The sequence below is a fragment of the Chrysemys picta genome, chromosome 3 (assembly GCF_011386835.1).
Source record: "Chrysemys picta bellii isolate R12L10 chromosome 3, ASM1138683v2, whole genome shotgun sequence".
Taxonomy (NCBI): domain Eukaryota; kingdom Metazoa; phylum Chordata; order Testudines; family Emydidae; genus Chrysemys; species Chrysemys picta.
Genome location: NC_088793.1, coordinates 139,462,418 through 139,489,677, shown reverse-complemented (window position 1 = coordinate 139,489,677; position 27,260 = coordinate 139,462,418). Strand labels below are relative to the sequence as shown.

Genomic DNA, 27,260 nt, shown 5'->3' with positions numbered 1-27,260 from the left:
TATTAATTAGCTGTTCCCACTCAAGAAAGAAATCTTGAAGTCATTGTGTCTAGTTCTCTGAAAACTTCAGTGCACAGCAGTGGTCAAAAGGGCTAACAGAATATTAGGAACTATTGGGAAAAGGATAGAAAATAAGACAGAAAATATCATACTGCCACTATATAAATCCATGGTGCACCCACACCTTGAATACTGCATATAGTTCTGGTGGCCCCATCTCAGAAAGAATATAGTAGAGCTGGAAAAAGTTCAGAGAAGGGCAACAAAGATGATCAAGGGTGTGGAACAGCTTCCATATGAGGAGAGACTAGAGGATTAGGGCTGTTCTTCTTAGAAAAGAGATGATGGGGGGATCTGATGGAGGTCTATCAAATTATGAATAGTGTGGAAAAAGTGAATAGAGAGATGTTATTTACTCTTTCCCACAACATAAAAGCCATGGGTCTCCCAATGAAATTAACAGGCAACTAATAAAACAAGAGGAAGGACTTTTTCACACAACGTACAATTAACTTGTGGAACACATTGCCATGGAATATTGTGATAGCCAAAAGTATAACTGGGTTCAGTAGAGAACTGGATGAGTTCATGGAGGATAGGTCAATCATTGGCTATTAACCAAGATGGTCAGGGATGTAACACCATGCTCAGGGCAACCCTAAACCTCTGACTGCCAGAATCCGGGAGGGGAAAACAGGACTGGATCTCTCCAAAATTGCCCTGTTCTGTATACTCCCCCTGAAGCTCTGGTAATGGCCACTGTTGAAGTCAGGATTCTGGACTAGATGGACCATTAGTCTGACCCAGTATGGCAGTTCTTATTTTCTTATGTTATCAATCAACAATAGCAAAGATAGCAATTAATGTTAATTCTAATTAATTCTAATTATGAATCCAGCAAAAAGCCTTCTAATGGGTAGTATAATTGGATAATGTGTTTATTTTCTTTATTATACCTTCATCATCACTAATAAAATAAGCAGGAATAGCAAAGTACCAAAACTAACTGTACACATAAGCTGAAATCCTGGCTCTATAGAAGGCAGTGGCAAAACTGCCATTTACTTCAATGGGGTCAGGATTTCATCCATAGTGGGTTTTTTTTTAAAGTTAAGGCAAAGTTAAATAAAATATAAATATACTTCATCATATATTACTTATTCACAATCAGGTTAATATTCAAAGAACCTGGCTACAGATTCTGATTTGCTGGTTGGAGACCGTGGTATAGGAAAATATAGATTGTCCTTGGTAATGGAAAAGCTTTCACACCAAGTACCTATAAAAGAAACCCATAGTATATTTTCAGCAGAAATATAGACCAAGTACTGTGGTAAATTAAACATAATCCATGAGGTATCTTGTGTAATGTAAATAACTGAAAAACTTTAGTCTACTACCCTAGCGATAGCAAATGTTCATGAGATTTGAATTTTGTTTAACTTTAGTCTTTTGAATAAATAGAACATACTGTTGGTTACTGATGCTGATACAGTTATCAAATACTGCAGTCTGATACCTTGCCTTTTCCAGTACTATTTCAGGCCAGATAGTGTGTAATAAGGAACTGAGTGGAATTTTTTGGGGTGTGAGGGTAGGACACAGTATATTTTCTGAAATTCTTAATTTTTCTAACTGTAATAATAATCGGGTATCTGAAATTATACTGATTTAATTGATGTATTTGGCATCTCTCTTGAAAGGTAATGTATTTTAAGAGAGATTTTTTTTCTTGCTTCTGTGCAAGACAGAGGGGTGCACTTGGTAGTGCAAAATTCTTAAACATTAATCTGCCTCACCATAAAGTGGTGCTCATGTGTATACTGTTCTGAGCTCTTTATGTGTGTGCGCATATAAAAGATACAACTTTGATAAATCGTAGGTACCCCTAAAGAAACACAAAATACATGATAAGGGATTGGGGAACACGTCTTATTCGGAGAGGTTTGGAACTGTAGTTAGTACATTTAGTTAAAAGAAGCCACAAAGGAAGACTCTATATTAATACTTGAGCAGCGTAAAAATAGAATGGAAAGGGAAATATATTTAATTTATTGTTAATAGTAATCATATGAATGAGAAATGGACTGACCTAGAAAAAGTTAGGTTAGAGTTCAGAAGTATTTATTTTGCCTCAGGATAGCCATATGTGGGATCTACTTGAGGTTATTATTTTGAGCTCTTAGGGCTTGTGTGGATAGGTTTACACTATTGTTAGCCTTGCCTAAAGCAAAAGAAAATCCAGTTTGGGTTGGAGGATGATTGCATTTTAATTTGTCAATTATCTGCTGATAAATTATCACACACACATTAAATTAATTCTTACTCATTTGCTCCCACCCCTTTCTAAATTTAATAAAAGAAATTCAAGAAGCAGAATCAAATCTGAAGTTTCAGCTAGTGTGCAAAGATTTATAAAAGATACAGCAGCCGAGTAACCAGAAGGAATTTTTAAACTAAAGGCCCAGGCAAAATACTACTAATGTTCTGTTATCCAAGTGCCAGGGACAGTTTTAGCTTATTGCAGTCATGGAAGGTAATTGGAGAGTCCTTGTTCTACCTAGAAGAAAGCAATAGATACAAATACAATAAAAAGAGTAGAGCCAAATAAATAGCTTTAGACCAAAGTCATAATTATACGAGGCCTATGTCTGAGATGTTAATGGAGGGCTACTTTGATCATCTTAAGCATTCTTCCAGTTGCTGATGTGGGCAAGCTATAGATTTGAGAAAGACCCTTGAATTTTCTGTGGAGATTAAAAAAAAAAAAAAATTTTTCACTCCACACTTTTTTTTTTAACCTTTTTTCATCATTAACACCTTAGATAAGTATGTCTGAGGGAACATGTGAAAATATCTCTGCTTTATATCTCTTGGTAGTATGAACTCTAGGTCATAGTAAGGTGTCTTTGATCTGAGACATGTATGTGGTGGTAGCATTTATTCCATTCCAAGTAGCATGTTGGGTAACATAGTATTTTCTGTGTAAATTTGAGAAACATTACCGCCTGGAGTAGTTAATCCAGGTTAAGCTGCTCAATATTAAAAAAAAATAAAATCTGTTTCCAGGTTGTGTGTGTTAAGTATACCTACATAGATTTTAGTTGTTTTAATGTGATTCCTTTATGTGGTTGGTGATGTGAAAAAATGAAAATATAGCATTTATGTATAGATACGTTGAATTTGAATTGATTGCAGAGTGAGGCTGTATGGTAGCTGGGAGGATATCTCCTTATTTTTGTCTCATTTTTAAATAAGTATTTAATTCAGTAAATTAAAGTAGTATTTAAGTATTTAATTCAGTTTAGAGTATACCTTCTTGGACTAAAATCAATATTTGTTCGTGTAGCAACATCTGATGCTTTTTAATCTCCAAGCATGGTGTTCTTTCAAAAATATTAACTTTTAGAGTTGGAAAAAAATAGTTCCCTGTAATTCTTCTTTGCAGATAGCAGTATTTATGATAGAGCCATATTTACCAACCAACTTTGTTTGGGGTGCGGATGCTAGCCACTGACACACGGGGAGGGAGTTAACTGCAGCTTGGCTTCTCCTTGCACAGATCACAAAAGATATTGAGAAGCCAGGCTGGTAACTGCAGAGCCAATCAGGTTCCTTAGTAGAGAGGCAGGAAACTCTGAATAATTGCTTGGGAAACAAAAAGGGAATGATGTGTTGGAATAAGGAGGACTCCACGCCCCAGTTGCTAAGGTGATGGCCCAGGCTTGAATTTTTCTGTTTCAATTTCTGGCAATATAAGACCAGTTTGTTTTGTTTGTGGGAATTGTTCTTTGAGCACACTGAAATAGCAAGCCTTAAAGAGGAACACAGATGGTTTGAAAGACTCCTCTGGGCTTTTATTTTATTGTCTAATCCACCTGATGAAACACACTCCCTGTTTATGCCACCTTCTTTACTAAGGTTTGACATTTGTCCTTTTTATTCTTGGTTATTTTCTTATCTTTATTTATTATAGAATTATAAGAGTTCAAGGCCAAAAGGGACTACCAGATCATCCAATCTGACCTCTGGTATATAACAGGCCACTAAACACCACTCAGCCACCTCCACACCAAGCCCAACAATCAGAATTAGACCAAAATATTGCAGCCCTTAGCAAACTAAAATACTGTGTGCCACAGGTAAAGAGCTGGAGGGACCGAGGTGCACTAATGCCTGAGGCCCCTCAGTGGCAGGGAATTAAGTGAGATATACCCAGATAATCCTAGCAAGAGACTTGCGCCCCATGCAGAAGTAGGTGAAAAGCTCCCAAGATCCCTGCCAATCTGACCCAGAGGAAATTCCTTCCCAACTCTGAATATGGTAATCGGTTAGGCCCTGAGCATGAAAGCAAACCACTGTTTTAGAGCCTCTGCTCTATAGTATATGTCTCAAGAACCTTTTCTTGTCTCATCTGAGGGACCAGAGAGGAGTGGGACAGGACTGCCTTAGTGTGACTTTTCTGTGCTGAAGAATTCATGTATTAGTGGATATAAGAGGCACCAATTCGTTATATGCCTCACTGTGCAATTTTTATTAATTCATGTTTCTTGCAGTCTCTTCCTGTGTGTAATATAGAGACTGAATTTTCAAATTCTCAAAGAAACATAACCACCTGTTTTCCATCTAACACATGTACATCAATCACTTGACCGTATATTCCAACTGCTTGTCTTCTGTGCTGTCAGTATAAAACACAGACAGACCACTACTAAAAATGGTTGTATGGATCCAGCTCATTTTGGTATGATTTACAATAGAACTTGAGAGTTACGAACTGACCAGTCAACCACACACCTCATTTGGAACCAGAAGTACGCAATCAGCAGCAGCAGACACAAATAAAAAAAGCAAGTACAGTACAGTAGTGTGTTAAATGTAAATTACTAAAATAAGGGGGAAAGATTAAAAAAAAGATTGGCAAGGGAAGGAGACTGTTTTTGTGCTTCTGTCATTTAAATTAAGATGATTAAAACCAGCATTTTTCTTCTGCTTAGTAAAGTTTCAAAGCTGCATAAGTCAGTGTTCAATTGTAAACTTTTGAACGAACCATAACGTTTTGTTCAGAGTTACGAACAACTGCCATTCCCGACGTGTTTGTAACTCTGAGGTTCTACTGTATCTATGTTGCTGGATAATATCAATATTGTGTACTCATAAATTAGAGAGCGTAACATATTATGCTTGTTCTTTGACTGACTGACAGCTGATTTTCTCAAAAAGAAATTATAGTTAGTATGCTGTATAATCCAAAGTCCCCTGTTTGGCCACCATTTCTGTATATTTCAGGACATGGGGACAAATAATGAACAATTCTTATTACCTTTCCCTTTCTGCATCCTCTCTTTTGGAGCGTATGCTAGCCCTTTGCCATTATGGTCCACAGTCCTGAGGTCATATTCGAGCCAATACTTTACTACGTCTAGAACTTCAGAGAGCAGTGGTGGCCGGATGTGAATCTCACCACATTGCAGTGTTCTGGTCTGGAGACCAGGCAAGGATCAATGTGCTCCACTTGGAGGAACTTTTGAAGAGAAGTTGGATTTCAACTTGTGCAAACTTACCTAGTAGAGTCATTATGAGCATATTACATGGGTCTTCTGTAGTCTGCATTGGCTATCTGTTTACCTTTAGATGAAAATCAAGATATCACTTACTGTCCTTTAAGTTTCTGATGGTCTAGGACCCAATTACCTAAAACTTTTCTTGTGACCCTGTGGAGGGCAGGGGCTCCCTCATGCCCCTCCAGACCCTGCTTCCAATCCTTTATAATGTCTCCTCCTCTTCCCCCACCACGCACGCAGAAGGGGGGGGTCCTTCGAGCAAACAAACAAACAAGAAAAATCCTCTCTCCTCTCCTGCCCTTACAAGAGAGAGGAGTCTGTAGGAAAACAAAAGAGAGGCAAGGGTGACCTGGATATCAGGCAGTCTTCCTGGGTCACCCCTTTGGGCTTAGTATAAAATGAGGTCTACCTCCAGTCCCACCTCTTGGGACAGACTGCTTTGAGGCTGGGTCATGCAGCTTTGGGAGCAGTGAGCCCTGCTGCTGTCTCCCTCTTGGCAGGCCTATCTCTGCTGTCTGAGACAAGGCAGCCTTCTTCCTGTTCACTGCCCTTTCCTGTGGCAGGTTTTCTCTTTTAAGCTCCCCCTACTCTGGGCAGAACAAGTCTTGCAGGTGTGCCTCATTGGTGTTGAACAGGCCCAGAAGAACTCCATAGTCCCCTCTCAGCCAGAGTGAGGGCATGTCCCTTCACATACCCTACCCTTCAAGACGGAAAGGCCGTTCTGGGGTGGCATGTCTCCATCCCCAATCTCCCATGAAAAGAAATTGGCATTAACATGGTCTTTTTGTGCTCAGTGTTGCACTCTGAAACTGTATGGTTGTAGCGCAAGGTACCATTTCTTCATGCATGGGTTTGTTTCTTTCATGGAGTGGATCCAGCATAGAGGATCTGTGACCAGCGATAAGGGGCTACCCAACAGGTAATACCTGAGGGAATCCATAACCTATTTAATCGCTAATGCCTCCTTTTCAATAATTGAGTAAGCCTTTTCTCTAGGAAAGAGCTTCCTACTCAAGTATAGGACTGAGTGTTTTCTGAAGTCATGTGAGAGTATGGCATTGAGCCCGAAGCATCTGTGTGCAGTGTGAACTTCCAGGAAAAATCAGGACTGAAGAGCATGGGCAGCCGGCATAGTTGTGTTTTTAGTTCGCTAAAAGCATCCTTGCATTTCTCACCCCACTGGGTTGTCTTAGTGTTGTTGCCTTTTATGAGGTCCATAAGGAGGGCAACAATCAAGGCAAAACTGGAGATAAACCTCCAGTAATATCCTGCCAGCTCGAGAAAATGCCTTATTTGAAATTAATGGAGATATCCCATCTCCTAGAACTGGAAGGGGCCTTGAAAGGTCATTGAGTCCAGCCCCCTGCCTTCACTAGCAGGACCAAGTACTGATTTTGCCCCAGATCCCCAAGTGGCCCCCTCAAGGATTGAACTCACAACCCTGGGTTTAGCAGGCCAGTGCTCAAACCACTGAGCTATCCCTCCCCATTTGCCCTCTTTACGTGGGGAATGGGACACGCTGTTAAGGCCTGTACCTTGTTGACTGCTTGTTTCATAAGGCTGCCTTCTATGTTGTACTCCAAATAGGTTACTTCATCTATGGCTAACTTACACTGTGAGTCCCGCATCCTTTAGGGCTTTAATACCACCTTTAAGTGCTGGAGGTGGTCTTCCCAGGTAGAACTATAGACTGCGATGTTGTGTATGTAGGCTGCAGCATATTGATGGTGGGGGGGCTGAGGATCCTATTCATAAGCTGTGGGAAAGCCTCCATGGAAAAGGCATAGTCTTGAATTGGAAGTGCGCAAAAGGGATGGAGAGAGGTGTTTTCTCTTGTGAGGAAGGGGATGAAGGGATCTGCCGATACCCTTTTGTTAAGTTGATAGTGCTTTGGTGTTTTGCCAATCTCATCTACTGTAGTAACTCATCTACCCTTGGCATTGGGTCGGTGTAGAATTTTGAGATGGAATTAACCTTTCTAAAGTCAGTGCAAAACTGAACTGAACCATCTAGTTTGGGAACAAGAATCATGGGGCTCCTCCATTCAGTTTTGGATTCCACAATTACCTACATCTCCAGCATTGCTCTCACTTCCTCTCAGACTGTGTCCCACATCCTCTGTGGCAATGGTCTAGGGCTGTCCCTGACCAACTGGCATGGGGTAGTCTCTAGATGATGTTGGACCAAGTGTGTTCTCCCTGGGTGGGTGGACATATTATGCGAAAGCCTTGATCAGATTTGAGGAGCAGCATCCTTTGTGCAGGGGAGAGCCACTCACCCCCCAGTACTGTTGGCAGTTGTTGACTACTGGGTACTTAGGGGCCATAATTCAGGTTTCATCAGAGAGGAAGTTACCAGTGGTGCCATCCAAAATTTCCAGGCTTTAAGAAGATTTACATTATAGATCTTGGTTTCTTTCCTCCTCCCTGGTAATCTTTTCTCATAATTCACTGGCTCGATCTGCCTGACCACTTCCAGTGATCTGTCAAGTCTGGGGCTAGGATCAAATCCCATTGATCAGGGGCCACTAGGCTGCTAGTGCCACCCTCTCAAATGTAAGTAGAAAGGCTTCAGGGTTATCGTCTGGCCCAATCTTGGTTAGCTTTACTGATACTGACAAGGGAACACCCTTAATGGACGCATGACCTGCTGGAATTCCCTGGGGGCATAGGGCTGGCACGGTCTGTCTGCTGTATCATCTTCTTTTGAAAATCCTGCTGCTGGGCCATCAGTTTCCTCAGCAGCTCTTGTTGGTGTGTGGTCTGAACTTGCTGCTGAGTGATCTGCTGCTGCAGCAATTGCTGTTGGGGCATGCTGTTGCTGAGCAGCTTGCTGCTGCATTCTGCTAATGACTTACGCCACCACTCTTGTTCCATCTTGCATGGACCAGCTGAGTTCTATTACTTCTTTTTTTAACCGCTTGCATCAGATGTGGTTATGCCTGCATTCTCCACCATTTGTGGGGGGCAGGGCTTCGGCTCCCTTAAGTCCTCTCCAGACCCCGCTTCCGGTCCTTTATAATGTCTTCCTCCCCTGTTGATTGACGCTCAAGGGTGGAGGGGTTCTTCAAGGAAACAAACAAAAGAAAAGTCCGCTCCCCTCTTACTTCCCTTGTGTGAGAGAGGAGTCTGTACGAAAATGGAGAGGCAAGGGTGACCTGGATATTAGGCAGTTTTCCTGGATCAGCCCTTTAGGCTTACTCTAAAATGGAGTCTACCACCAGCCCCTCCTCTTGGGGCATACTGCTTTGAGGCTGGGTCATGAAGTTTGGGAGTAGTGAGGCCCGCTATCTCCCTCTTGGGGGCCTGTCTCAGCTTTCTGAAGTGGGGAAGCTCTCTTCCTGTTCACCGCCCCTTCCTGTGGCAGGTTTTCCCTTTTAAGCTCCCCCACCACCGGGCAGGACAAACCTTGCAGGTGCACCTCATTGGTGTTGAACAGGCCCAGAAGAGCTCCTTAGTCTCCTCTCAGCCAGAGTGAGGGCATGTCCCTTCACACTCCCATTGCCTCAGTTCAGATCAGGTGGTTTGCTTTTGTTGGTGGTTACCATAACTTCATTGTTTTAGATCACTGGCTAGGCATTCTTATTTGAGGGCTCTACCCATGGAACTCACTCCTGATGGTTTGCCAGAGTCTGGGTTTGGCAAGCTTCAGGTCACAATGAGTGGTGTGGATATATAGAGCAGCCTTTAAATAATCTCCTCAGCGGGCTATGATGTATTAATTTATGCTTAATTATCTCATATTCTGACTATTTTATCGTAAATGGTTAATTGTTACAACATCCTGATGCTACAGCAATGGGCACTGTATAAAAATACATAAATAATGCATGAATTGTTATTGATTCATTTTGGTGCCTGGCACTTCCCCTGCAAATTTGTGTAGTGATATTTTTTTTCAATACTGTCAGACTCCTTAGCCTTTCATTAAAACTAAAGTAAGCTCAGTTATAGAGTTGTGGTGATTTGTGGATGAAGCTTGACATATACTGTAATGAATAGTTCAGTGGGAATAACCAAATAGCCTATCTGTCAAATGGAGCACTGTGTCAAATACCTTTATCATCACCTCTACTGTCGTGGTCACCTGAATGTAGCATTTCCTACTGAAAAGGGACAGAATTGAATCTAAATATTCATGACCAAACTGCTAATCTCCCAACAATTATGATAAATGAGTCTCATTTTAGGAACAACATTTGTATAATGTGTAATCTTTTTTTCTCTCCTTAGCCTTGGTGGAGGCCCAGATGACGCAAAAGAAATTATGCGACATAGTTTTTTTGTTGGAGTAAACTGGCAAGATGTATATGATAAAAAGGTAGGTCTTTATATGGCATGGAATAGTCTGGCTTCTGCGCGATAATCAATTGAAACTATTACTGAACTTCTAGTTTCTAAAATTATACATAAATTACTTTGCCACTTTTTGATACTATTAGTATACTAATAGCCAATTTAATTATTTATAGTTTTAATATACTACTAATAACTTGGAAATATTCTAAAACCAAAGTGTGCCAAAAATAAACTAGAATCACTTAAGATTTTCCTTTAATTGTTTAAATGTTTAAGTCCCTCCCCCCCCCTTCTTTTGGCCTATAACTTTAACCAAAAAACGAAGAGGAAAAAAAAGTCAGTGATGATGCGTGAGAAAGTGTGAACACTGTGTTTCTGAATTGACTCTCATTTTCTTTCAACTCCATACACCGTCAAAGAAGTATTATTTAATTATACATATTTATGTGGAGTCAGTAGTTATATTCTGTATCGTTGTTTCCTTTTTTAGGACCACATTATGTTAACAGAAACTGTATTCAAAATTGGACCATTATAATTATGACATTTAAAAAAAATTGTACCTGTTTTTTATTTGAAAAAGACTGTCATCATTTAAACACTGAATCCTTCTTGAAAAGGATACACAGCAAGTAGGCATTTTCTGATGTCTTTGTACCCAGCAGAAGCCTTTCTTTGAGATGGGTTGTAAAAGAGAATCTAACAAAACTAGTGTGGTATTAAAATACTGAGCCAAAATCACTCATGATGTAAGTGGTACAACCCCATTAATGTCAATGACATTGCGCATGTTTACTCTAGTGAGGTAATTTGGCTCACTTTGTATAATTCTATCCCTGTTACTGTGATCCTGGACATTTCTCAGGTGATTTCTAGAAAGAAGATGGTTAGTTTATTTTCCCTCTAGAAGTGAAACTGAGTTTGATTTAAGCTGTTTTATAAACTGACTGTGTAGATTCAGACATTTTTGTAGTATTTGAGGTAACTTATGTATTGTTATAGGTCTCCGGTATTCTGACAGGATCATTTGGCATCCCTACCAACTGATCTACCTGCCAAATAAGTCATATCTTTTATAAGTTACATTGTCTTTCCTATTTGTTTTTGCTCAAATTAAGCCATGTTTGTCTGGCTATGCCGAAAGAATGGCAGGAGACATTAGATATGGGTTTAATCAGGCCGCAATTTTATTATTGACAGATGTCTGGGACTAACCCGGCGGATAAAAATGTGTACAGTGCAGGTGCAAAATGTATGTCCCTCCAGCAGATTTACTGCCGGGACCTTACCAATTCCAGCCAATTCCGGGGTGGGAGGGGTCTTCCACAGCTCCTCCCTATTTATCCAGATCCCTCCAGCAATTCCCTTGCCGGGACCTTACGGATCACGCCCCCTTGTAGGAGGGGGTTAAGGTGGACTGTAATGATGGGGGGGGTTGGCTCCATGCTGTACCAGTCATAGGAGCCCCCAACTGCCCCCGGCTTGCTCAGTTACCAAGCACCTCTCCTTAATTCCTTTTCTAAGCCATTTTTTTGTTCTTTTGAGCCTTAATTTATGGAGTACCTGCACTGAACATCTGCCACAAGGAAGCGTATTCTGAGTAAAGAGGGAGAGGCCAGGCCCAACTGACCTTTTAAACCCCACATTCCTATGTGGTGAGTCATTTACCATGCTGACTGCTCTTTCCAGCAGATTTACGTCTTCCCTCCTCCCCCAAGCCAGAAAGCATTGCCTTCTTCTCCCGGCCAGCCAGACAACTCAGACAAACTGCTTAAGTGCAGGGTGGCGATTGTGCTGCTGAGACATATTTTTCACTTGTTGGTATGTGAGGATTTGAAAACTCGAATTTGTGATTGGTGTGGTATTTCTTTGGCAAACAAGAAAACCTGAACAAGAAACCTGTGTGATATTAAGACTAACACTGTACTGTATCTTGCTATGTCTCTTTTCATGGGTTACTATCATAGAGCTCTTTTCCCCCTACTTTGTGATGGCTTGGCAGTTTTGGTTTGTTGTTTACCATTTTTATGTTACAAATTCATATTTCCGCAAAGCTGATTGCAAGTTATTTGCTGCCACAAGAATATCTAAATCTAAATGTTATCTGACAGAACCTTAACCATGATGTTACTGTCAGTCAACCATAATATTGCAAGTACCTTTAGAATGATAATTAGAACAAATAAATTTATCAAGTGATGTAATGTGCTCAGGTATTTAAGACAAAATCTCCTTCACTTCTAAGGGAAATTTTGGTTGCCCCTGCAAGAGTATAGTTAAAAATATGCCAGAGAAATTGTAATATGGGGGACCCTCAAAGGAATTGTTTTTTTTAACATTTAAGTTAAAAGTATTTGTGTTGCAAACTATTTAAAGGTATAAATACAGGGGTGCTCTGAGTGGGAAACAAGGGAAAAATGCTGCCAAACTAACTTCCAGGGTCTTTCTCAACTAAACAAGAAAAAAGAAAAATCAAATTTAAGGACAATGGACTTGATTCTGCATGGCGCTGAGTACTCTGGCCCTGATCCAGACACGCAGTTGTGCATGTACTTAACTTTAAGCATGTGCTTCAGTTCCTTGCAAGTCAACGAGACTGTGCTTCTCAATCAGGATCTGATCCTGCACCCATTGAAATCACTGCAAGTGTTTTGTTTCAGAAGCTTGCTTTGAATGGGGATTGGGTGGGTGGAAATGCATAGTGAAACCTAAATGTACGAAGCACCAAACTAGGCATGGGAAATGGGGAGAGTCAGGGAGAGCGGGAAGAAGTCAGGTGTCTATGTAAATCAGGGTGGATGCCCTGCTTGTAGAGTGAGGGAAGTCATGTGTGTTAAGGCCAGGAAGGGGAGCAGGGTAGGTACCCTGCAGGGGGAATTGAGGTGTTAGGAGTAATAAGGGGAGTGTGAGGTGGTGCCCTGCATGGGGAATGAGGGGAGCTGAGGCTCCCAGGCCTGATCTTGGATGCTGCTACAGCCACTACAGCCCCTCTGAGTCTCACTCCCGCCCTGCCTGAGTGCATGAAACAACTTGCTTAAGAATGAAATGCGGGGGCCAGGGTGGAAACGTAGCTCAGACCCCATAATATTTCCATTGTGGTGGGTGCTAGCTGCCGCTGCCCCTGGGAGTTGGATTGGGCCCTCAGTAGGGTCTTAAAATAGGAGTGATCCTAATCATTGTTTACCATTTCCATGACTGCATTGAGAAATTAAACCTGCTGATATGAGAAATGAAAATTGCTTAACTGAACAATTAAAAGAGGGATCCCCTTAGTTACAATACCTGCATGTGATGGATGTGTTAGGCACGATGATGCCAGGGGAAAAACAGAATCCTAACATATAAAATGTGTTTGTTTTACCGCAGCACTCTCTTACTGGTTGTACTGGAAGGACTTATCCTAAATGTATGACCGCTTCCTCATTTTTGGGCAAGTGGGAAAAAAAAAAGCATGTGCTTTTGTATATGTGTGCACTACATTCTCGTGCAACTAACTTGCCATTTTTATTAGGAAAATGTGCATCTCTTTTTGTTCACCCAACTTCAATCTGTTGTTACTAGAAACAAGATTATTTAACCTAAAGTTTATAAATGTTTCACGACAATAGGACACTACCTTGTTTGCCACAGTTAGTAGCTCTGGCTGACCAACAGATGCAAATGAACGATTGGCTGTCTGATACTGCTGTCTAATTGGATCAGTTTGTTGACATTAACTGAATAATAATAACGTGCTGTAAAGTAGGCAAGAGCAGAGAAAGTCCTCGTTCTGAAATGAAAATTGAATAATAGTTATACATTTTGTTCCGATGTATCTATTTTTGGGCAGAAAAAAATCTTGAAGGCAAAGGAAAGAGAATGACCTTGCCAGGCACTTCCTATGATCATCTCAATCCCGATAGAGTTGATTACTGCATATTTTTTTTTTTTTTTTTTTTACTGTGTATGAGACTGAGAAACTGAATAGGTTGACAAAGTCTTATCTTAGTCTTCTTTTTAGATATAATTGAATGTTGAATTTTCTCTGACTCCTTTAGGACCATTTTTTGGAGTATTTATACTTTTATTTAGGCTAGAAGAAAATTTAATTTTTAAATTGTCAAATGTTGTTCCAGGGTCCCTGATTCACGAGAGCACTTAAGCATGTGCTGAACTCTTATTGCTTAATACATACTTAAAGGCTTCGCTGAATCAGGGTTTAAGGAAGGGAGGTTGGAGTGGGAGAATTCCCACAGCTCTCTTTAGGCAATTCCTGTTTGAGAGTCATACTTCAGTGTAATTGCCTGCAACATCATCATAAACATTGCAAAATAGATCTTCTCAATTCTCTTTTTTGTTGCTTCTGTGCAAAGTAGTAAAAGGATCAGAAAATGGTTAACAGACTGATCTTTTCATTGGATTTCCAATGGTATTTAAATTATATGCACAAAACCTACTTATTAGCAAAATAATGCCAGTTGACTGAATTTACATGACATAAAGAAACCACAAAAAGCATTCTGGATTCTTATGGATGTTGGTTTTAATTAGTTATGGAGGTTCCAATCGCTTTTTGCCCATTATTATCAACAGTTTAAAAAACAAAACAAAAGCTTTATGGTCAGTAAAGGAAAACCAACATTTTAAAGGACACACTGACAATATATTTTTTAAAATGTTAAAATATCACTATGATAATCCATTGGAAACTTTAAGGTGAAATCTTGTTCTTTACCAAAACACTTTCCCTCCATTGCATTCATATACTGTTTTGTTATTGAAAGTTTGCTCAGATAGGTATTGAGCTGTTAGCATTTATTTAACTTTTTAAAGGAGCATTGAAAAAATTGTTTTGGAAAGAACACAAGAGAACTACACAGTCTTTGCAGACATATGTAAGGAAAAACATCAAAGAGGTAGGTCAGATTTTGGGACTACCAACTTTGACAGTGTCCCTTTTAAAATGTATTGGTGTATTGCTATGTACAATGATTTGGCTAATGAGTTCCAATCTGTGTGAGAACATCACATACCTAAACTGTTTGGAATCTTCATTGATCAGTTAGTCCAAACCGTTTTGTAAATGGCAACTACATATGTGAGTTGTGAGAAATATTTTCAAAAGTTATGGGTGAGCACACTTGTGATGGAATGAGAGTGAATGTTAGTATTTCTAGTGGTATACTCTCCCCATTTTCTTTACACAATTGATTTAGGATTTTCTCTGTCTGCTTTAACTAATTTACAAATCAGTCTCCTGAAATCACACCTAAATTTATTATCAGCATGTGATTTATTCTGTTGAATGCTGCAAAGTAGCCATTTTAAAGGATCAATGATATAGATTTCCAGTAAAATTTGATAGGATGGCCCAACATGTGATTTCTGGGCATTAAAATGTAAATTACAATAATATTCCAAGACTTGACTTTTATAACTACACATTCTTTGACTTGTATTAAGACTCTGTGTCTAGTAAACAAGATGGTAGCTTTTAAGGTACAACATATGATGACATTTCTAGTGAGCTGTAATGGTGTGTATGTTTTAAAGTTATGTGTTATATTGTATACTTTAAAAACATACACACTGTGGTCAAAGTGAAAATTATACTTCCCATGTTGTAATTCATATCAATGTGTAAAGAGCAAGAGTGTACAGTAATTTTGTTGTCAGGAATTGGGAAAAACCAGTGTCATACTGAAATGTAATTATGAGTAGGTTATAAATGGTCATCCGTAATGAATGAACACGGATATTGTTTTTCATTGTTCAGTTTCTTCTTATATTTATATGATGCTCTTGGAAAGTCTGCAGAACAACCACGATAGAGATAATGAAAATCTCTGTGTGTGTTTGTAGTTGTCAATATAGCTGTAGAAACATGTATCCACGATTTAACCCCAAACAGTATGTTATGAATATTGGTCAGCATTTTCAAATTTGGAGTATAAATTAAGCTGGTATAAATTGTCTTCACTCCATTGGAATGAAGACAGTTTATATCAGCTGAGGCGCTGCCCTCTGTTTATTGAAGTTTGACTCCTAAATCTGCATGTAGGCATCTAAATACATGGCTATTCAGGCTAAACTTTTATTTAGGTGCCTGAATATGGATTTAGGAGCCAAATTTCAGTTGTCCAGGTTTGACATTTTGGCCATAATTTATTTCAGTTGGATAATACATTGAGGAGAAGTGTTAAAGAATTAAGAGGTGTGGCTATTCACCCTTCACTGGGAATGACTCAGGTAAATGATATATTTAACCATTAGTGTTGTATGATCATATTTTTCATTGGTATGAAATGAAAATTGTTTTGGCCCTGATCCTGCAAACAATATGTATTTGCTTAACTTTAAGCATCTGTAGAGTCCCATTGGTTTCAGTGGAATTACTCTTATGCGTAGATATAAACACATACATAAGTGCATGATCAGGGTCTTAATGTGATGTTCAGTTCATACCAGTTTGAGGGTAAATTCCTTTTTATGTAACCTTAATGAGGCAAAGTCAGAATCAGCTTCTTCATTTTTTTAGTTCGGTAGTTTCAGCGTTAGTGCAGTACAGCTACTCCGTAATATTTTCAGCCATTTGTAAGCAACTAAAATGGTGGTTAGGAGTTTCCAAGACATAATGATTATCATTTGATTGATTAACCTTTGGATTATATGGAATATTTTCTACTATGTTGAACTACTCGTGCAGTGGAAATACATTATCTAGAAAGCATGAAAAGCCTCAGATTGGTATAAAATCTCTTTATATAATTGCACACAGTGAGATACTGTATTTGCCCTTATTGTTCATGAATGATGGGTAGCATCCAGATCTTGAGCTGAGAGGGGAAAAAAGGGGTGCTACTATCCTAAGTTTCACCTACTTTGAATGCCAAAAGGAAATATAATTCACAAAGGATTGTGCAGATGTTCAAAATTTGATCTTGCAGGTTCTCCTGGGCTCTCCAGGTGTGATTCCCTCTATGTGGGGTAAAGGAACACATGGTCTGGGATTGCGTTAAGGCATAGGCACAGTAGACACATGCCTTGGACATTGGTTGCCAGAGGCATGTGGTGAAGTCACACTCTAAACTTTAATTTAAAAAAAGTATTTCCAGTCTTCCTAGGTTATGAAGAAAGGGCTGAAACATGTCATCTCAGTGTAACTGGTGCTGTGTTGTCTGCCTGAGCCTGAGGGAGCCTGGAGCAGAGGGAGGAGCAGCAACCACTGGACAAGGCCACCTGGCTCGTTAGTTCCTACCATAGCTGCTGGTTCAGATGTAGGCTTGGGTCCCTTGTTGTGCTCAGCTCCTTCCCTCCAGAATTTTGGTTTCACAGGTCAGAAGGGTGGAGCAAGATGTGGTGGGATCACCCAAGCACCATTTGTGGCACCAAATTAAAATGTTACTCACAGTAGACTATGGAAATCTTCATAATATGATTGTCCTTTCTTAAATGCTGTAATCAGGAGTGTAATAGTTAACAGTGTGGACATTTATATCCTCATGATTGAGCTTCTGAGCTAAAACCCATTTGAGATGAATGGGGCAATTCACATCTCCTGGATTTGTTGTTTCAGGCTTTCTACAAACTCAGATAGACATCTCTGCAGCAGTTATGCTTGATTCATATGTTTAAGGATTTCTTAGCATCTATAAGCACTGGAGATTTACTTTTTTGATTTTAAATGAAAGTGTAGATTAAATGAAAAAATAAGATGGCAGCCTCAAAAAAGTAAGAAGACTCTGTGGTGTGACCTGGTCCAGTTTGAGCACTGGTGACATCACTTACAAAGTCGGTTTCAAGCAAATGAGTATGCCTCTAATCCCATAAATGTGCAGTCATAATACAATATCCCTCTGTGTCTACATTTATGTAAATGATTTATACCCATTTTTTATGCTTCCGCATTATGGGAAGGGTTGTTAGGAAAGGATTTCTTACTGCATTTCTCTCATTTTCTTCTGGAGGTGGCGCCGAAGCTCCATGTGCCGGTTCCTCATTTCTTGACAAGAATTCTACAGAAGCCGGTAAATTTTTTGTAGAGGTTCTTCCTCTAAAATTGGGTGATATGATTTGAAAATAGCCACAACATTTTATTTACAACAGTCAAGGGAAGATTTTTATGAGGTGTGCATAGGATGGCAGATCAGGAAGTTGATTTGGTGTTTTGAAAAAAGAATTGAGGCACAGTTGTGTGTGCATGAATAGGCTGCATAGATCAAAAAGACTGGTGCATAATTTTATACAATCATGACTGAAGCATAAATGTATTTATACTTATAGTCATGATTACATAAATGATACTGCTAGTGGAAAAAATATGAAAGGAATGGAGAGACATTCCTGTGCACTGTGTGTCACATGTATTTGTATATCTCAATTTTAGGTCCCATTTTCTCTTTTTGGTAGCTTTTTTTTGTATTGATGTGTGTGAATATATAGATATTATATACACACACACAAGGTGATGGGGCTGCCATGTTTTTCTACACAGTCTCTGCATTATGAGCATCTCCTATTGCATTGTAAATTGCTGTGGAATATCTTGATCGCGAAAGGCAATGTGTAAGGTTGTGTAATCAGAATGAATCCAAAAACATCAACAAAGTATTTTATATCAAGTTTTTCCCTTCTGGTTGCAGCCTGGAGTTTTGTGTGTTTTTCTTGTTTTATTTTCCCCACTGTCTGGAATATTGACGTAATTTATAGTTTCATCGACTGAGTCACTGGATGTTACTGAGACACACCTAACTACTTAATGTAAAATAGTGTTTTTTTTCCCCTTTGGATGGGACTAGATGACATCACTCCCTTTCTATTGTGAAACATCTCTATAATTGATAATATTTAAAAGTATTTAAGACATCTGTTTGTTATTGTTCTTACCTTTCTGCTCCATAAGATTCATGCAACACTCTGCTTTTGTAACCAACATGCAAATTTTCAAAGTATTTCAAGAACCATCACTCATTTGGACAGATGAAGTCTGGATGGGGCCTGATTCAGATCCCATTGAAGTCAATGAGAATATTTCATTTGAGCTACTGACTTCAGTGGGCTTTGGTTCAGACCCACAGTCACTTGCTGATGTAGTCAAATTTTATAGAAGGACCTGTAGGTTGATATATCTTACTAAAGAGCTGTGTATTGCTCTTTATTTTTATTACTTTCTGTGATCATTTCCTGCCTCTTTGTTATTTTGTTGCTCACTAACAATTACTATATGGCTACAGTATTTAGAGATAAGAAATGTTCCTATGTTGTCATCTCTGCCATCCCCAGCTGAGGTCAGGATAACATCCCCCTCATAAAGGTCATAACTTGAATGATTTTTTCCCATGAGTTGAGCACTCTGTTTTACTGGAGATAAGTACTGGGATTGCAAAATAGGGTACAGTCTGCTGAATATTTGGTACTACCTAAGTTGCTTATATAATTTGTGGAAAACCATAACAGATTCTTGGAAAATGATAATATAGTGATGGCTGTTGAATTGCGGGTGGAGCAGATCATTTGATTTCAAACCATGATGGGTGGCCTACTCTCTGAATTGTTGAAAAGTTTAACATGAAAAGACCAAAAAACTGGAATGTTTTACAGGTACAACTTGTTCTGGAATCTTATGACCATTTTATAGGTGGGCACATTGCTTGGGAACTACTTTGTATCAGCAAGTCCATATTAGTTTGTCCGCCTGTCTGAGACTGACTGTGTTGCAGAATTAAATGGGGGGTGGTGGGGAGAATTCTGGGAAATGTGTGTGTTTTTGTAAATATAGGGATGTGAATATTGTGGTTGAAAAAATGAACAACTTCCTTTTTAGTTGTATGTAAATTAGTTTATATTTGAGGAATAAATTCTCTTTCTGACTCCAAGTTTAGATCTGTATTTAGCTTTTAAATAGGTAATAATAAGATGACTAAGTGTATTAATTTGAAAATTATAATTTTACAAAAACGTGTGATTTTCATTTAACTTTATTTGATTGGAAAATATTATACCACAATAACAAAGGATTTTTATAGCACCATTTTAAGTAGTATATGTAGGTGAAAAAATGTTTGTCACATAGGGTGGGATCCACTAAAGTACTTAAGTGCCTAAACCCCAGACATAGGCACCTAAATCCAAGTTTTGGCTCCATTGCAATCCACAAAACACCTGCCATACCCCGTAGGCACCTTTGTTTCTGCTCCTGGGCATGTGTGCTGCTACTTCACTCTAGGCATCTGAATGCCTGTCTCCTGCCTAAGCCCCAGAGCGATTCACAAACCAGGAGAAAGAAGATAGGTGTTCAACCACCTGCAGCCTCTTAGGGGTCTAGTTTAGTAGGTATGCTCAAAGGATACTTATTAGTTCAGATTCCACTTGTAGTGGTACCCACCTTATAACTTTTAGCCCACTGATTAGAACACTCACCTGGGATAATTCCCTCCTTTCCAGAAAAGAGTATAGAGGTGTTTAGAACTAAAGGTGAAGCGTTGGCAGTTAGAGATCTAATCGGGACAGCATGCTCTTCAAAAACAGTTCCCAACATGGCTAGTTACTTAGAACATAGTTACATTATCATTCTGGTTACACAGTATAGATATGCTAGGATTATATAGTCTCCATTGATTAAGGTGTGAAGGTTTAGTTTTTCCTCCAACATCTGTACTGCTTAGAGATCTGTGTAGAATAGTTTGCCAATATTTTTGCTATAGTGTTACATTGTAGTTTTTTTCTTTGTGTTGTGGAGTAAATTGGCAAGTGAATTGTTTGATGATAATGTTTCAAAGTCAAGGTGAGAGAGCTAAATCCTGGCCTCAGAGTGTAAATCGATTGGCTTCAGTGGGACCAGGATTTGGCCTCTGATATAGGAAAGACACTGAAACTAACTTAAGATTTTAGTTTGAGTTGAGAATATGCAGATACTATCGTATGTCTCTGATTATATTAAATAACATTATTTGGAACGTCGTATATTTTAAGTTGAACAGAGATGCCTTTTAGAAATTGAATACATTTAAAAGATGGCATACAGATCCCAGATCATTAACACAATATAGGTTGAGGCTCCAAATTAAAAATGCATCCATTTGTAAATGTTGACTTTGTTTCTCCTTCAAAAGTGATTGTAAGACTAATACCAAAAGCAGGACAGGGAGCTGCTGCCTTTATGTCGTGGTAGTTGCCTTCCATAGTAGCAGTGAAAACTTTGAAACCTTGGAACCTGAATGTAAGACTTTGTAGATAAATGGAGGAAGAACCCATTTAAAAATACATCTTAAAACCAATTTATGCCTAGACTTGTTTATCTAATCTGATAAAGACTGGGGAAGTCAGTTTTTTGTATCTCTTTAAAAAGAGAAAAGAAATGCATTTCAGATCATCTTTAACCACTTGAGAGAGGTGCAAAAATCCTTTGCTTTAAACCATCACACTGTCATGTAAGCAATGAGCAGCTTCTGAAGTTTGTAAAGAGATTCCAGTCACACTAGTGATGTTCACTTAGTTGTGGGATTGTAAAATCCTCTTGTTAAGCATAGTGCAGCTACAGCAAAAATATATGTTCAAAACTGGAAAGTAGGTGACCCAAGGTTTAATATTGTCTGGCACGGGACATGTTAAGGGGACTTGATGCATCTAATGTGGTATGCAAGTACAATATACATGTTGTTCTGAAGCACTTATTGGGTCGATGAAATTGGTTTAGAATAGGCTCAAAAAATTAAATGGTTCTGAAATCAGCATCCTCTGGTAAAGAGTGTGCATATCAGTAGTAAAGGGTGGGGTGGAAATGGAGACTCTTAAATTCATTTGAAGGAACTAAGGCTATTATCATGGTCAACTTTCTAATATGTGATAGACCAAACATGTGCAAGCATCATGAACACTTAGAAATGGATTATCTTCTTGACTGAAGGCAAGCACAATTCTCACACAAATTTGCTGGTTTTGCTGTTATTCAGCATTTAGTCAAGCTTAGAGCTGGGAGTGTGTTTACAATTTTGCTTCTCCAAGTTTTGGTTAAAGATATAGTGAAAACTTTGCACCCTTTTTTCTATGTGAAAATCCTACTCTTGCACTTTTCACCCCAAGGTGATGATCCTCCTGAAGCTTACACATTTGTGTTGCCCCGACCTATCTTCTGTTGAAATTCCTGATGGATCTCTGATGTCTTCTGTCATCCATTGATCAGGCCAATTTCATGGCACTGTGTAGTCCACAAGCACTAACAAACCAGTGAACTGGAGCAGTTTTTTAACCATGACAGTTCTTCTTTGCACTTAAAAAATACTGTGAAGATAGTGCGAAAAAATCCAGAAATGTTTTGTTCATGAGGCTGACCTAAACATGAATTGACCTTTTTTGACATTTAAAATGTATGTGTGCATATTGTTTATTTTTTAGAAACAGTTTGTGACAAACACGAGCCCTGTCCTGCAAAGACTTGCACACAAGCTTACCTTTACATACTTTGAGTAGTCCTATTGACTTGATTGCAACTACTCGGAGTATAAGGTAAGGACACATGTAAGCCTTTGTAAGATGAGTGCTCTAATGTTGGTCTTTCAGTGAATAATGAGAATCTCATCAGGGTGAATTAATTTAAATTAAAATGATTTAAATCAGCAAGCAGGAAAGCTTGATTTTAATCACTGATTTTAATCATGTTTTGCATTTCTGCTTTTTAGTTATTTTCCTATAGAAAAAAGGTTGATTCTCATTTATTGGTAATCATTAAAACATGTTCATTTGCAACTAAATCTAGTTTTTACACTAAGTCTGGAATGTCTTTTTTTGCTAATTAGGAGGATACACTAGATCTGTACACATTTATTTAAGCAGTTATATAGCTTAATTTATATTTATTCAGATTCTTAATGTTTGTATGTACTTTAGAAAATGCTGAATAATGCATTTCTTATTTACTAGATGATTACTTGTGATTTGTGTCAAGCTCTATTTGGATAGTAATTAAAATGCCTAAGACACATTTTTTATCAGTTACATAAAACTACCTTTCAGTGCTAGATGGATAAGTTTATAAAAAAATTATCAAAACATGCTTTGCATTTAAAACTAACGGATTTATTAAACAAAGGAAGTATTATCTGTAGTTAGTGAACTGTATGGATTGTTTTTGTTTACCATGTCTTTTAAGATTTTAGTAGATCTCGTTCTCTCACACCTAGTTTTTATTCAGAGATTAGAAAAGGAAAACAAGCTTTCCTGCCTTTTCAGCTCCCTGTCAGTTGCTAAACTTTGAATGAATTAGTGTTGGACTGAACTAGGTAAATAAACTAAAATGAAGAAAATATTCTCTTTACATCTGCAAAAGAGGATACTACTGTCAAAAGCTGGTTTGGCATTTCAGCAAATTCTGGTGCCAAGTGCTTAGTAGTGGTTTGACTTTCTTTAAAACTTGGCAACAAATGTGCTGCTTAATTTTTTTTAGAATTAATTTAAATGATTTTAGTATATAATAGTAAGTTTAGGCCTTAACATAGGCTGTTATAATTTAAAAATAAAACTGTATTTAAATTTAAAAAGTCAACCTTAAATTAAAAAATATATATCAATTTTTATCTACCCTAAACACCCTATTCAGAGTTTCTAGTTAATTATCTTTCTATAGTGCAATTTATCTAAGAAAAGTCATTTTGTTTTTGTGCTCCTGATCTTACCTTGTTTCTAAACTAGCATCTCTGACACACAAAAGTCTAATGATTTGCCTGTCATTTTAGCTGTCAGGGACTCAAGCGTCATTCAATCCATGATCCTCCTATTACAAGTCTTTTGGTCTATCCACTGAGCTACATGAGATCTTTATAGAATCAGAGAAATGTAGGACCAGAAGAGACCTCAATAGGTCATCTAGTCCAGTCCCCTGCACTCAAGGCTGGACTCAAGGCAGGCATGTCTACTCCTTACAATAATTGGTTGAATTCAGGTATATTAACATTACTCTTCTTGTTTATTTGTTCCCATCAGCTCGTACCTCCTTTTAAACCTCAAGTGACATCTGAGACAGACACCAGATATTTTGATGAAGAATTTACAGCTCAGACGATTACAATAACTCCACCTGAAAAATGTAAGTAAGCCTGAAAAGCGCTGTATAACTACAGTTGAGAAGATAGATTATCAGTGTGTACATATACTATACAGACTGATATGAAATAGGTTACTCGTTCTAATGGGGAAAGTGTTCTCACCCCTTTTAGTGGAACTTAATGTGGAACCATCTCAGGGTACGTCTATACTACCCGCTGGATCGGCGGGTAGTGTTCGATGTATCGGGGATCGATTTATCGCGTCTCGTCTGGACACGATATATGGATCCGCGAATTGACGCCCATACTCCACCTCAGCAGGAGGAGTAAGCAGAGTTGACGGGGGAGCCACGGCAGTCGACTCGCCGCCGTGAGGACGGCCAGGTAATTCGAACTAAGATACTTCGACTTCAGTTACGCGAATAGCATAGCTGAAGTTGCGTATCTCAGTTCGAACCCCCACGCTAGTGTAGCCCAGGCCTAAGAGTAGTTCTGTATGGCACAAGACTCCTTACAGTAAGCGTAGTAAGGTTACGTATTTTTAGCCCATGAGATTTCTGAACAACCTCACAATTCCATAAATTATTTAATGAGGCAAATGCCAATTTCTAAGCAGCTTATTTGTTTGCTAATAAAGGCCCCAATTCATCAAAGTACTTAAGCACATGCTAGATTTCAAGCATATATATGTATATTCCCATTGACTCCAATGAGACAATTCACATGCTTAAAGATGGTAGGCACATACTTAAATACCTTTCTGTAACAAGGGCAGAAAAGAGCACACGTTGCCACAGAGAACAGATATCTCCTGTCTAGACAGCCTGATTTTTTTGTTTTAGATTAAATTCACTCCAGTGCAGAGGCCTCATGCCAGGCTCCACACACAAGAACCCTTAATGCCGTTATTAATTTAATTTAAGTGCATTGCATCTTGTGCAGACCCTCTGCACTTGGGTGAGTTTCACTCTTCATACACATTGCATTTACCTTGTTTATCTACACATCTATAAATCAATATCTGATCATTCTAAATTGTATTTAATAAAAAAAAAAGTTATCACATGGGAAACAATATTCCAAACTCCAGTGGTCAATATTTTAGATAGATTTCCTCTCTAAAAAGGTACACCTCTACCTCGATATAATGCTGTCCTCGGGAGCCAAACAATCTTACCGCGTTATATTGAACTTGCTTTGATCCACCGGAGTGCATAGCTCCGCCCCCCCAGAGCACTGCTTTACCACGCTATATCCGAATTCTTGTTATATCGGGTTGTGTTATATCGAGGTAGCGGTGTATTGATTTTTTATTACCTTTTGCATAACAAAAAAGTATGTATATAATTATAGCATATGAAGGCAGCACACACTATACTTAAGGTTGAGTTCATTTAGTTTGCCCCCTTTTTTTGGTGGTTTATAACTTTCTCAAACATATTCCTTTTTTTTACTCAGATTTTCTGGGCGTGGTGCGCCAGTCTAGAAGTGGGGGTTTTTTTAGAAGTAAATTTGAACAGAACCAGTTTAGCTGTTTTTGAGTTCTGCATATTTTTTTAAATAAAATAATCCCCAGCTTCTCCATGCATTTGAATGAGAATTTTTGTATATGCATAACTTTAAAAAACGAATCAGATTTTGTTTAAATTTAGCTCAGTTTAGAGAAAATGGGTTGAGTATTTTGAAGCTATAAACTTTACGCTTCAAGAAAAATGGACTATTTTTTGTCAGGGTAAAGCAGGCCTGCTAAAGAAAGTTTAGGCATTATGAAGTGCTTCAGCTTTGAATCTAATTCAGGGCTGATCATCAATTTCATGAATATTTTAAGTTAAATGGCCTAGAGTTTGAGATAGTCCCAAGTTTAAGATTATCCCAGTTTTAAGACTGTACATAGTTTGAGAGAGCCCTGCATTTTAAACTGCTTTAGCTTTCACTCGGATGAATACAATTGAATTTTTTTAATTAAAAAAAAAAATTGAAATTCAGCTGCACAGAGCACAGGTCAGGAGTGTGGTTAGACTAAAAACGTACTGGTACTTTAACATCGTGCAGGAGAACTGGCAGAGGAGCCTGGAGACTGCTAGCATTTTTGCTGAATTGCGGTAGCAGCTCAGGTTCAGCATGTAACTCAAGTGCCTGAGCCAGCCACCCTTTTGTATGGTCTCACTTCCTTTTCTCTGCTATATTGGCAACAGAGCTGGAGGGTATGATGTAAGCATGCCTACGTTAGTTCTGGGCCATGAGAAGAACAAGGAACAGTGGTTTCAAGTTTCAGTGGGGGAGGTCTAGGTTGGATATTAGGAAACACTACAGGGAAACCCCAGTATAACGCTCCCCACGATAATGCGAATTCGGATGTAACGAGGTCATAAGGTGGCTCCAGCTGCCCAAGCAAAAAAAAAAAAAAAAAGGGGGGGGAGGGAGGGACGGAGCACCAAAAAAAAGGAAAAAAGCTGCCGAAGTGCCAAAAACAACAAAAAAAAAAAAAAAAAAAAAAAAAAAAAAAAAGCCGCCAGAGCGCCGCCAGAGCGCCGCCGAAGCGCCCAGGGGCAGTGGTCAGCTGGGGGCCCCCCATGCCTCCCTGGCGGTGTCCTCAGCAGAAGGTGGGGAGGGGGCCGGGGAAGCCCCCAGCGCTCCAACCCATCCCTGGCAGAAGCGCAGGGGGTGGTGGGGGAAGCCCGAGCACTGGGACCCCCCCACACAGCGGCTCCAGGAGGCAGCCTCACAGCTTGGGAGGTTGGGGGGGCACTCACTCCCCACTGCGGCCTCAGGCTGTGACGGGGGGACAGGGCATCTCCGGTCTTGGGGCCGCAGTGGGGGGTGGAGAGGACATAAGGTAGCAAACGGGTTGAGGAGCTGCAGTGGGGTGTGTGTGTGGAATGGGGGGACCCTGAGTGGCAACCCAGGGAAGGAGCAGAAAGGGGTGGAACCGTGGGCGGGGAGGAGCCTGCAGCCCTGGAGCTCTCTGTCCCCCGCAGGCGCGGGGCCGCGGCTTCCCTGCAAGCCGGAGAGGAGCCGCGGCCCTGCACCTGCCCGGGACAGAGAGCACCAGTGCCCGGCAGCCCTGGAGCTCTCTGTCCCTGGCAGGCGCGGGGCCACAGCTTCTCTACCCTGCTGGGGACTAGGCACTAGGAGCACTAGGCGGCGCACAATAAGGCCATTGCGGAGAAGCTAAATGAATTCTTTGCAGCGGTCATCACAGCTGAGGATCTGAGTGAGATTCCCAAACTTGAGCCATTCTTTTTAGGTGACACATCTGAGGAACTGTCCCACATTGAGGTGTCAGTAGAGGAAGTTTTGGAACAAATTGATAAACTAAATAGTAATAAGTCACCAAGACCAGATGGTAGTCACCCAAGAGTTCTGCAATTTCACAATTG

The 27,260-nt window shown here is 39.5% G+C and overlaps 2 protein-coding genes across 12 annotated transcripts in view; one reads left to right on the top strand and one right to left on the bottom strand.

Annotated features, from left to right (window-relative positions):
- Positions 1-27,260, bottom strand: part of SDCCAG8 (SHH signaling and ciliogenesis regulator SDCCAG8) — a 208,088-nt gene that overhangs the window by 18,461 nt on the left and 162,367 nt on the right. The gene's annotated exons all lie outside the window — the stretch shown is intronic.
- Positions 1-27,260, top strand: part of AKT3 (AKT serine/threonine kinase 3) — a 303,148-nt gene that overhangs the window by 226,411 nt on the left and 49,477 nt on the right. For 7 of the 10 annotated variants that reach the window (XM_065589151.1, XM_042848392.2, XM_042848393.2 and 4 more), the window contains 3 exons: positions 9,797-9,884; positions 17,809-17,868; positions 23,819-23,921. In XM_065589151.1, coding sequence (XP_065445223.1) covers positions 9,797-9,884; positions 17,809-17,868; positions 23,819-23,921 — 251 coding nt within the window. Of the gene's footprint in view, positions 1-4,760; positions 4,854-9,796; positions 9,885-17,808; positions 17,869-23,818; positions 23,922-27,260 lie in introns of those variants that run through there. The other 3 variants (XM_065589153.1, XM_065589152.1, XM_065589158.1) reach the window with 2 other exon arrangements.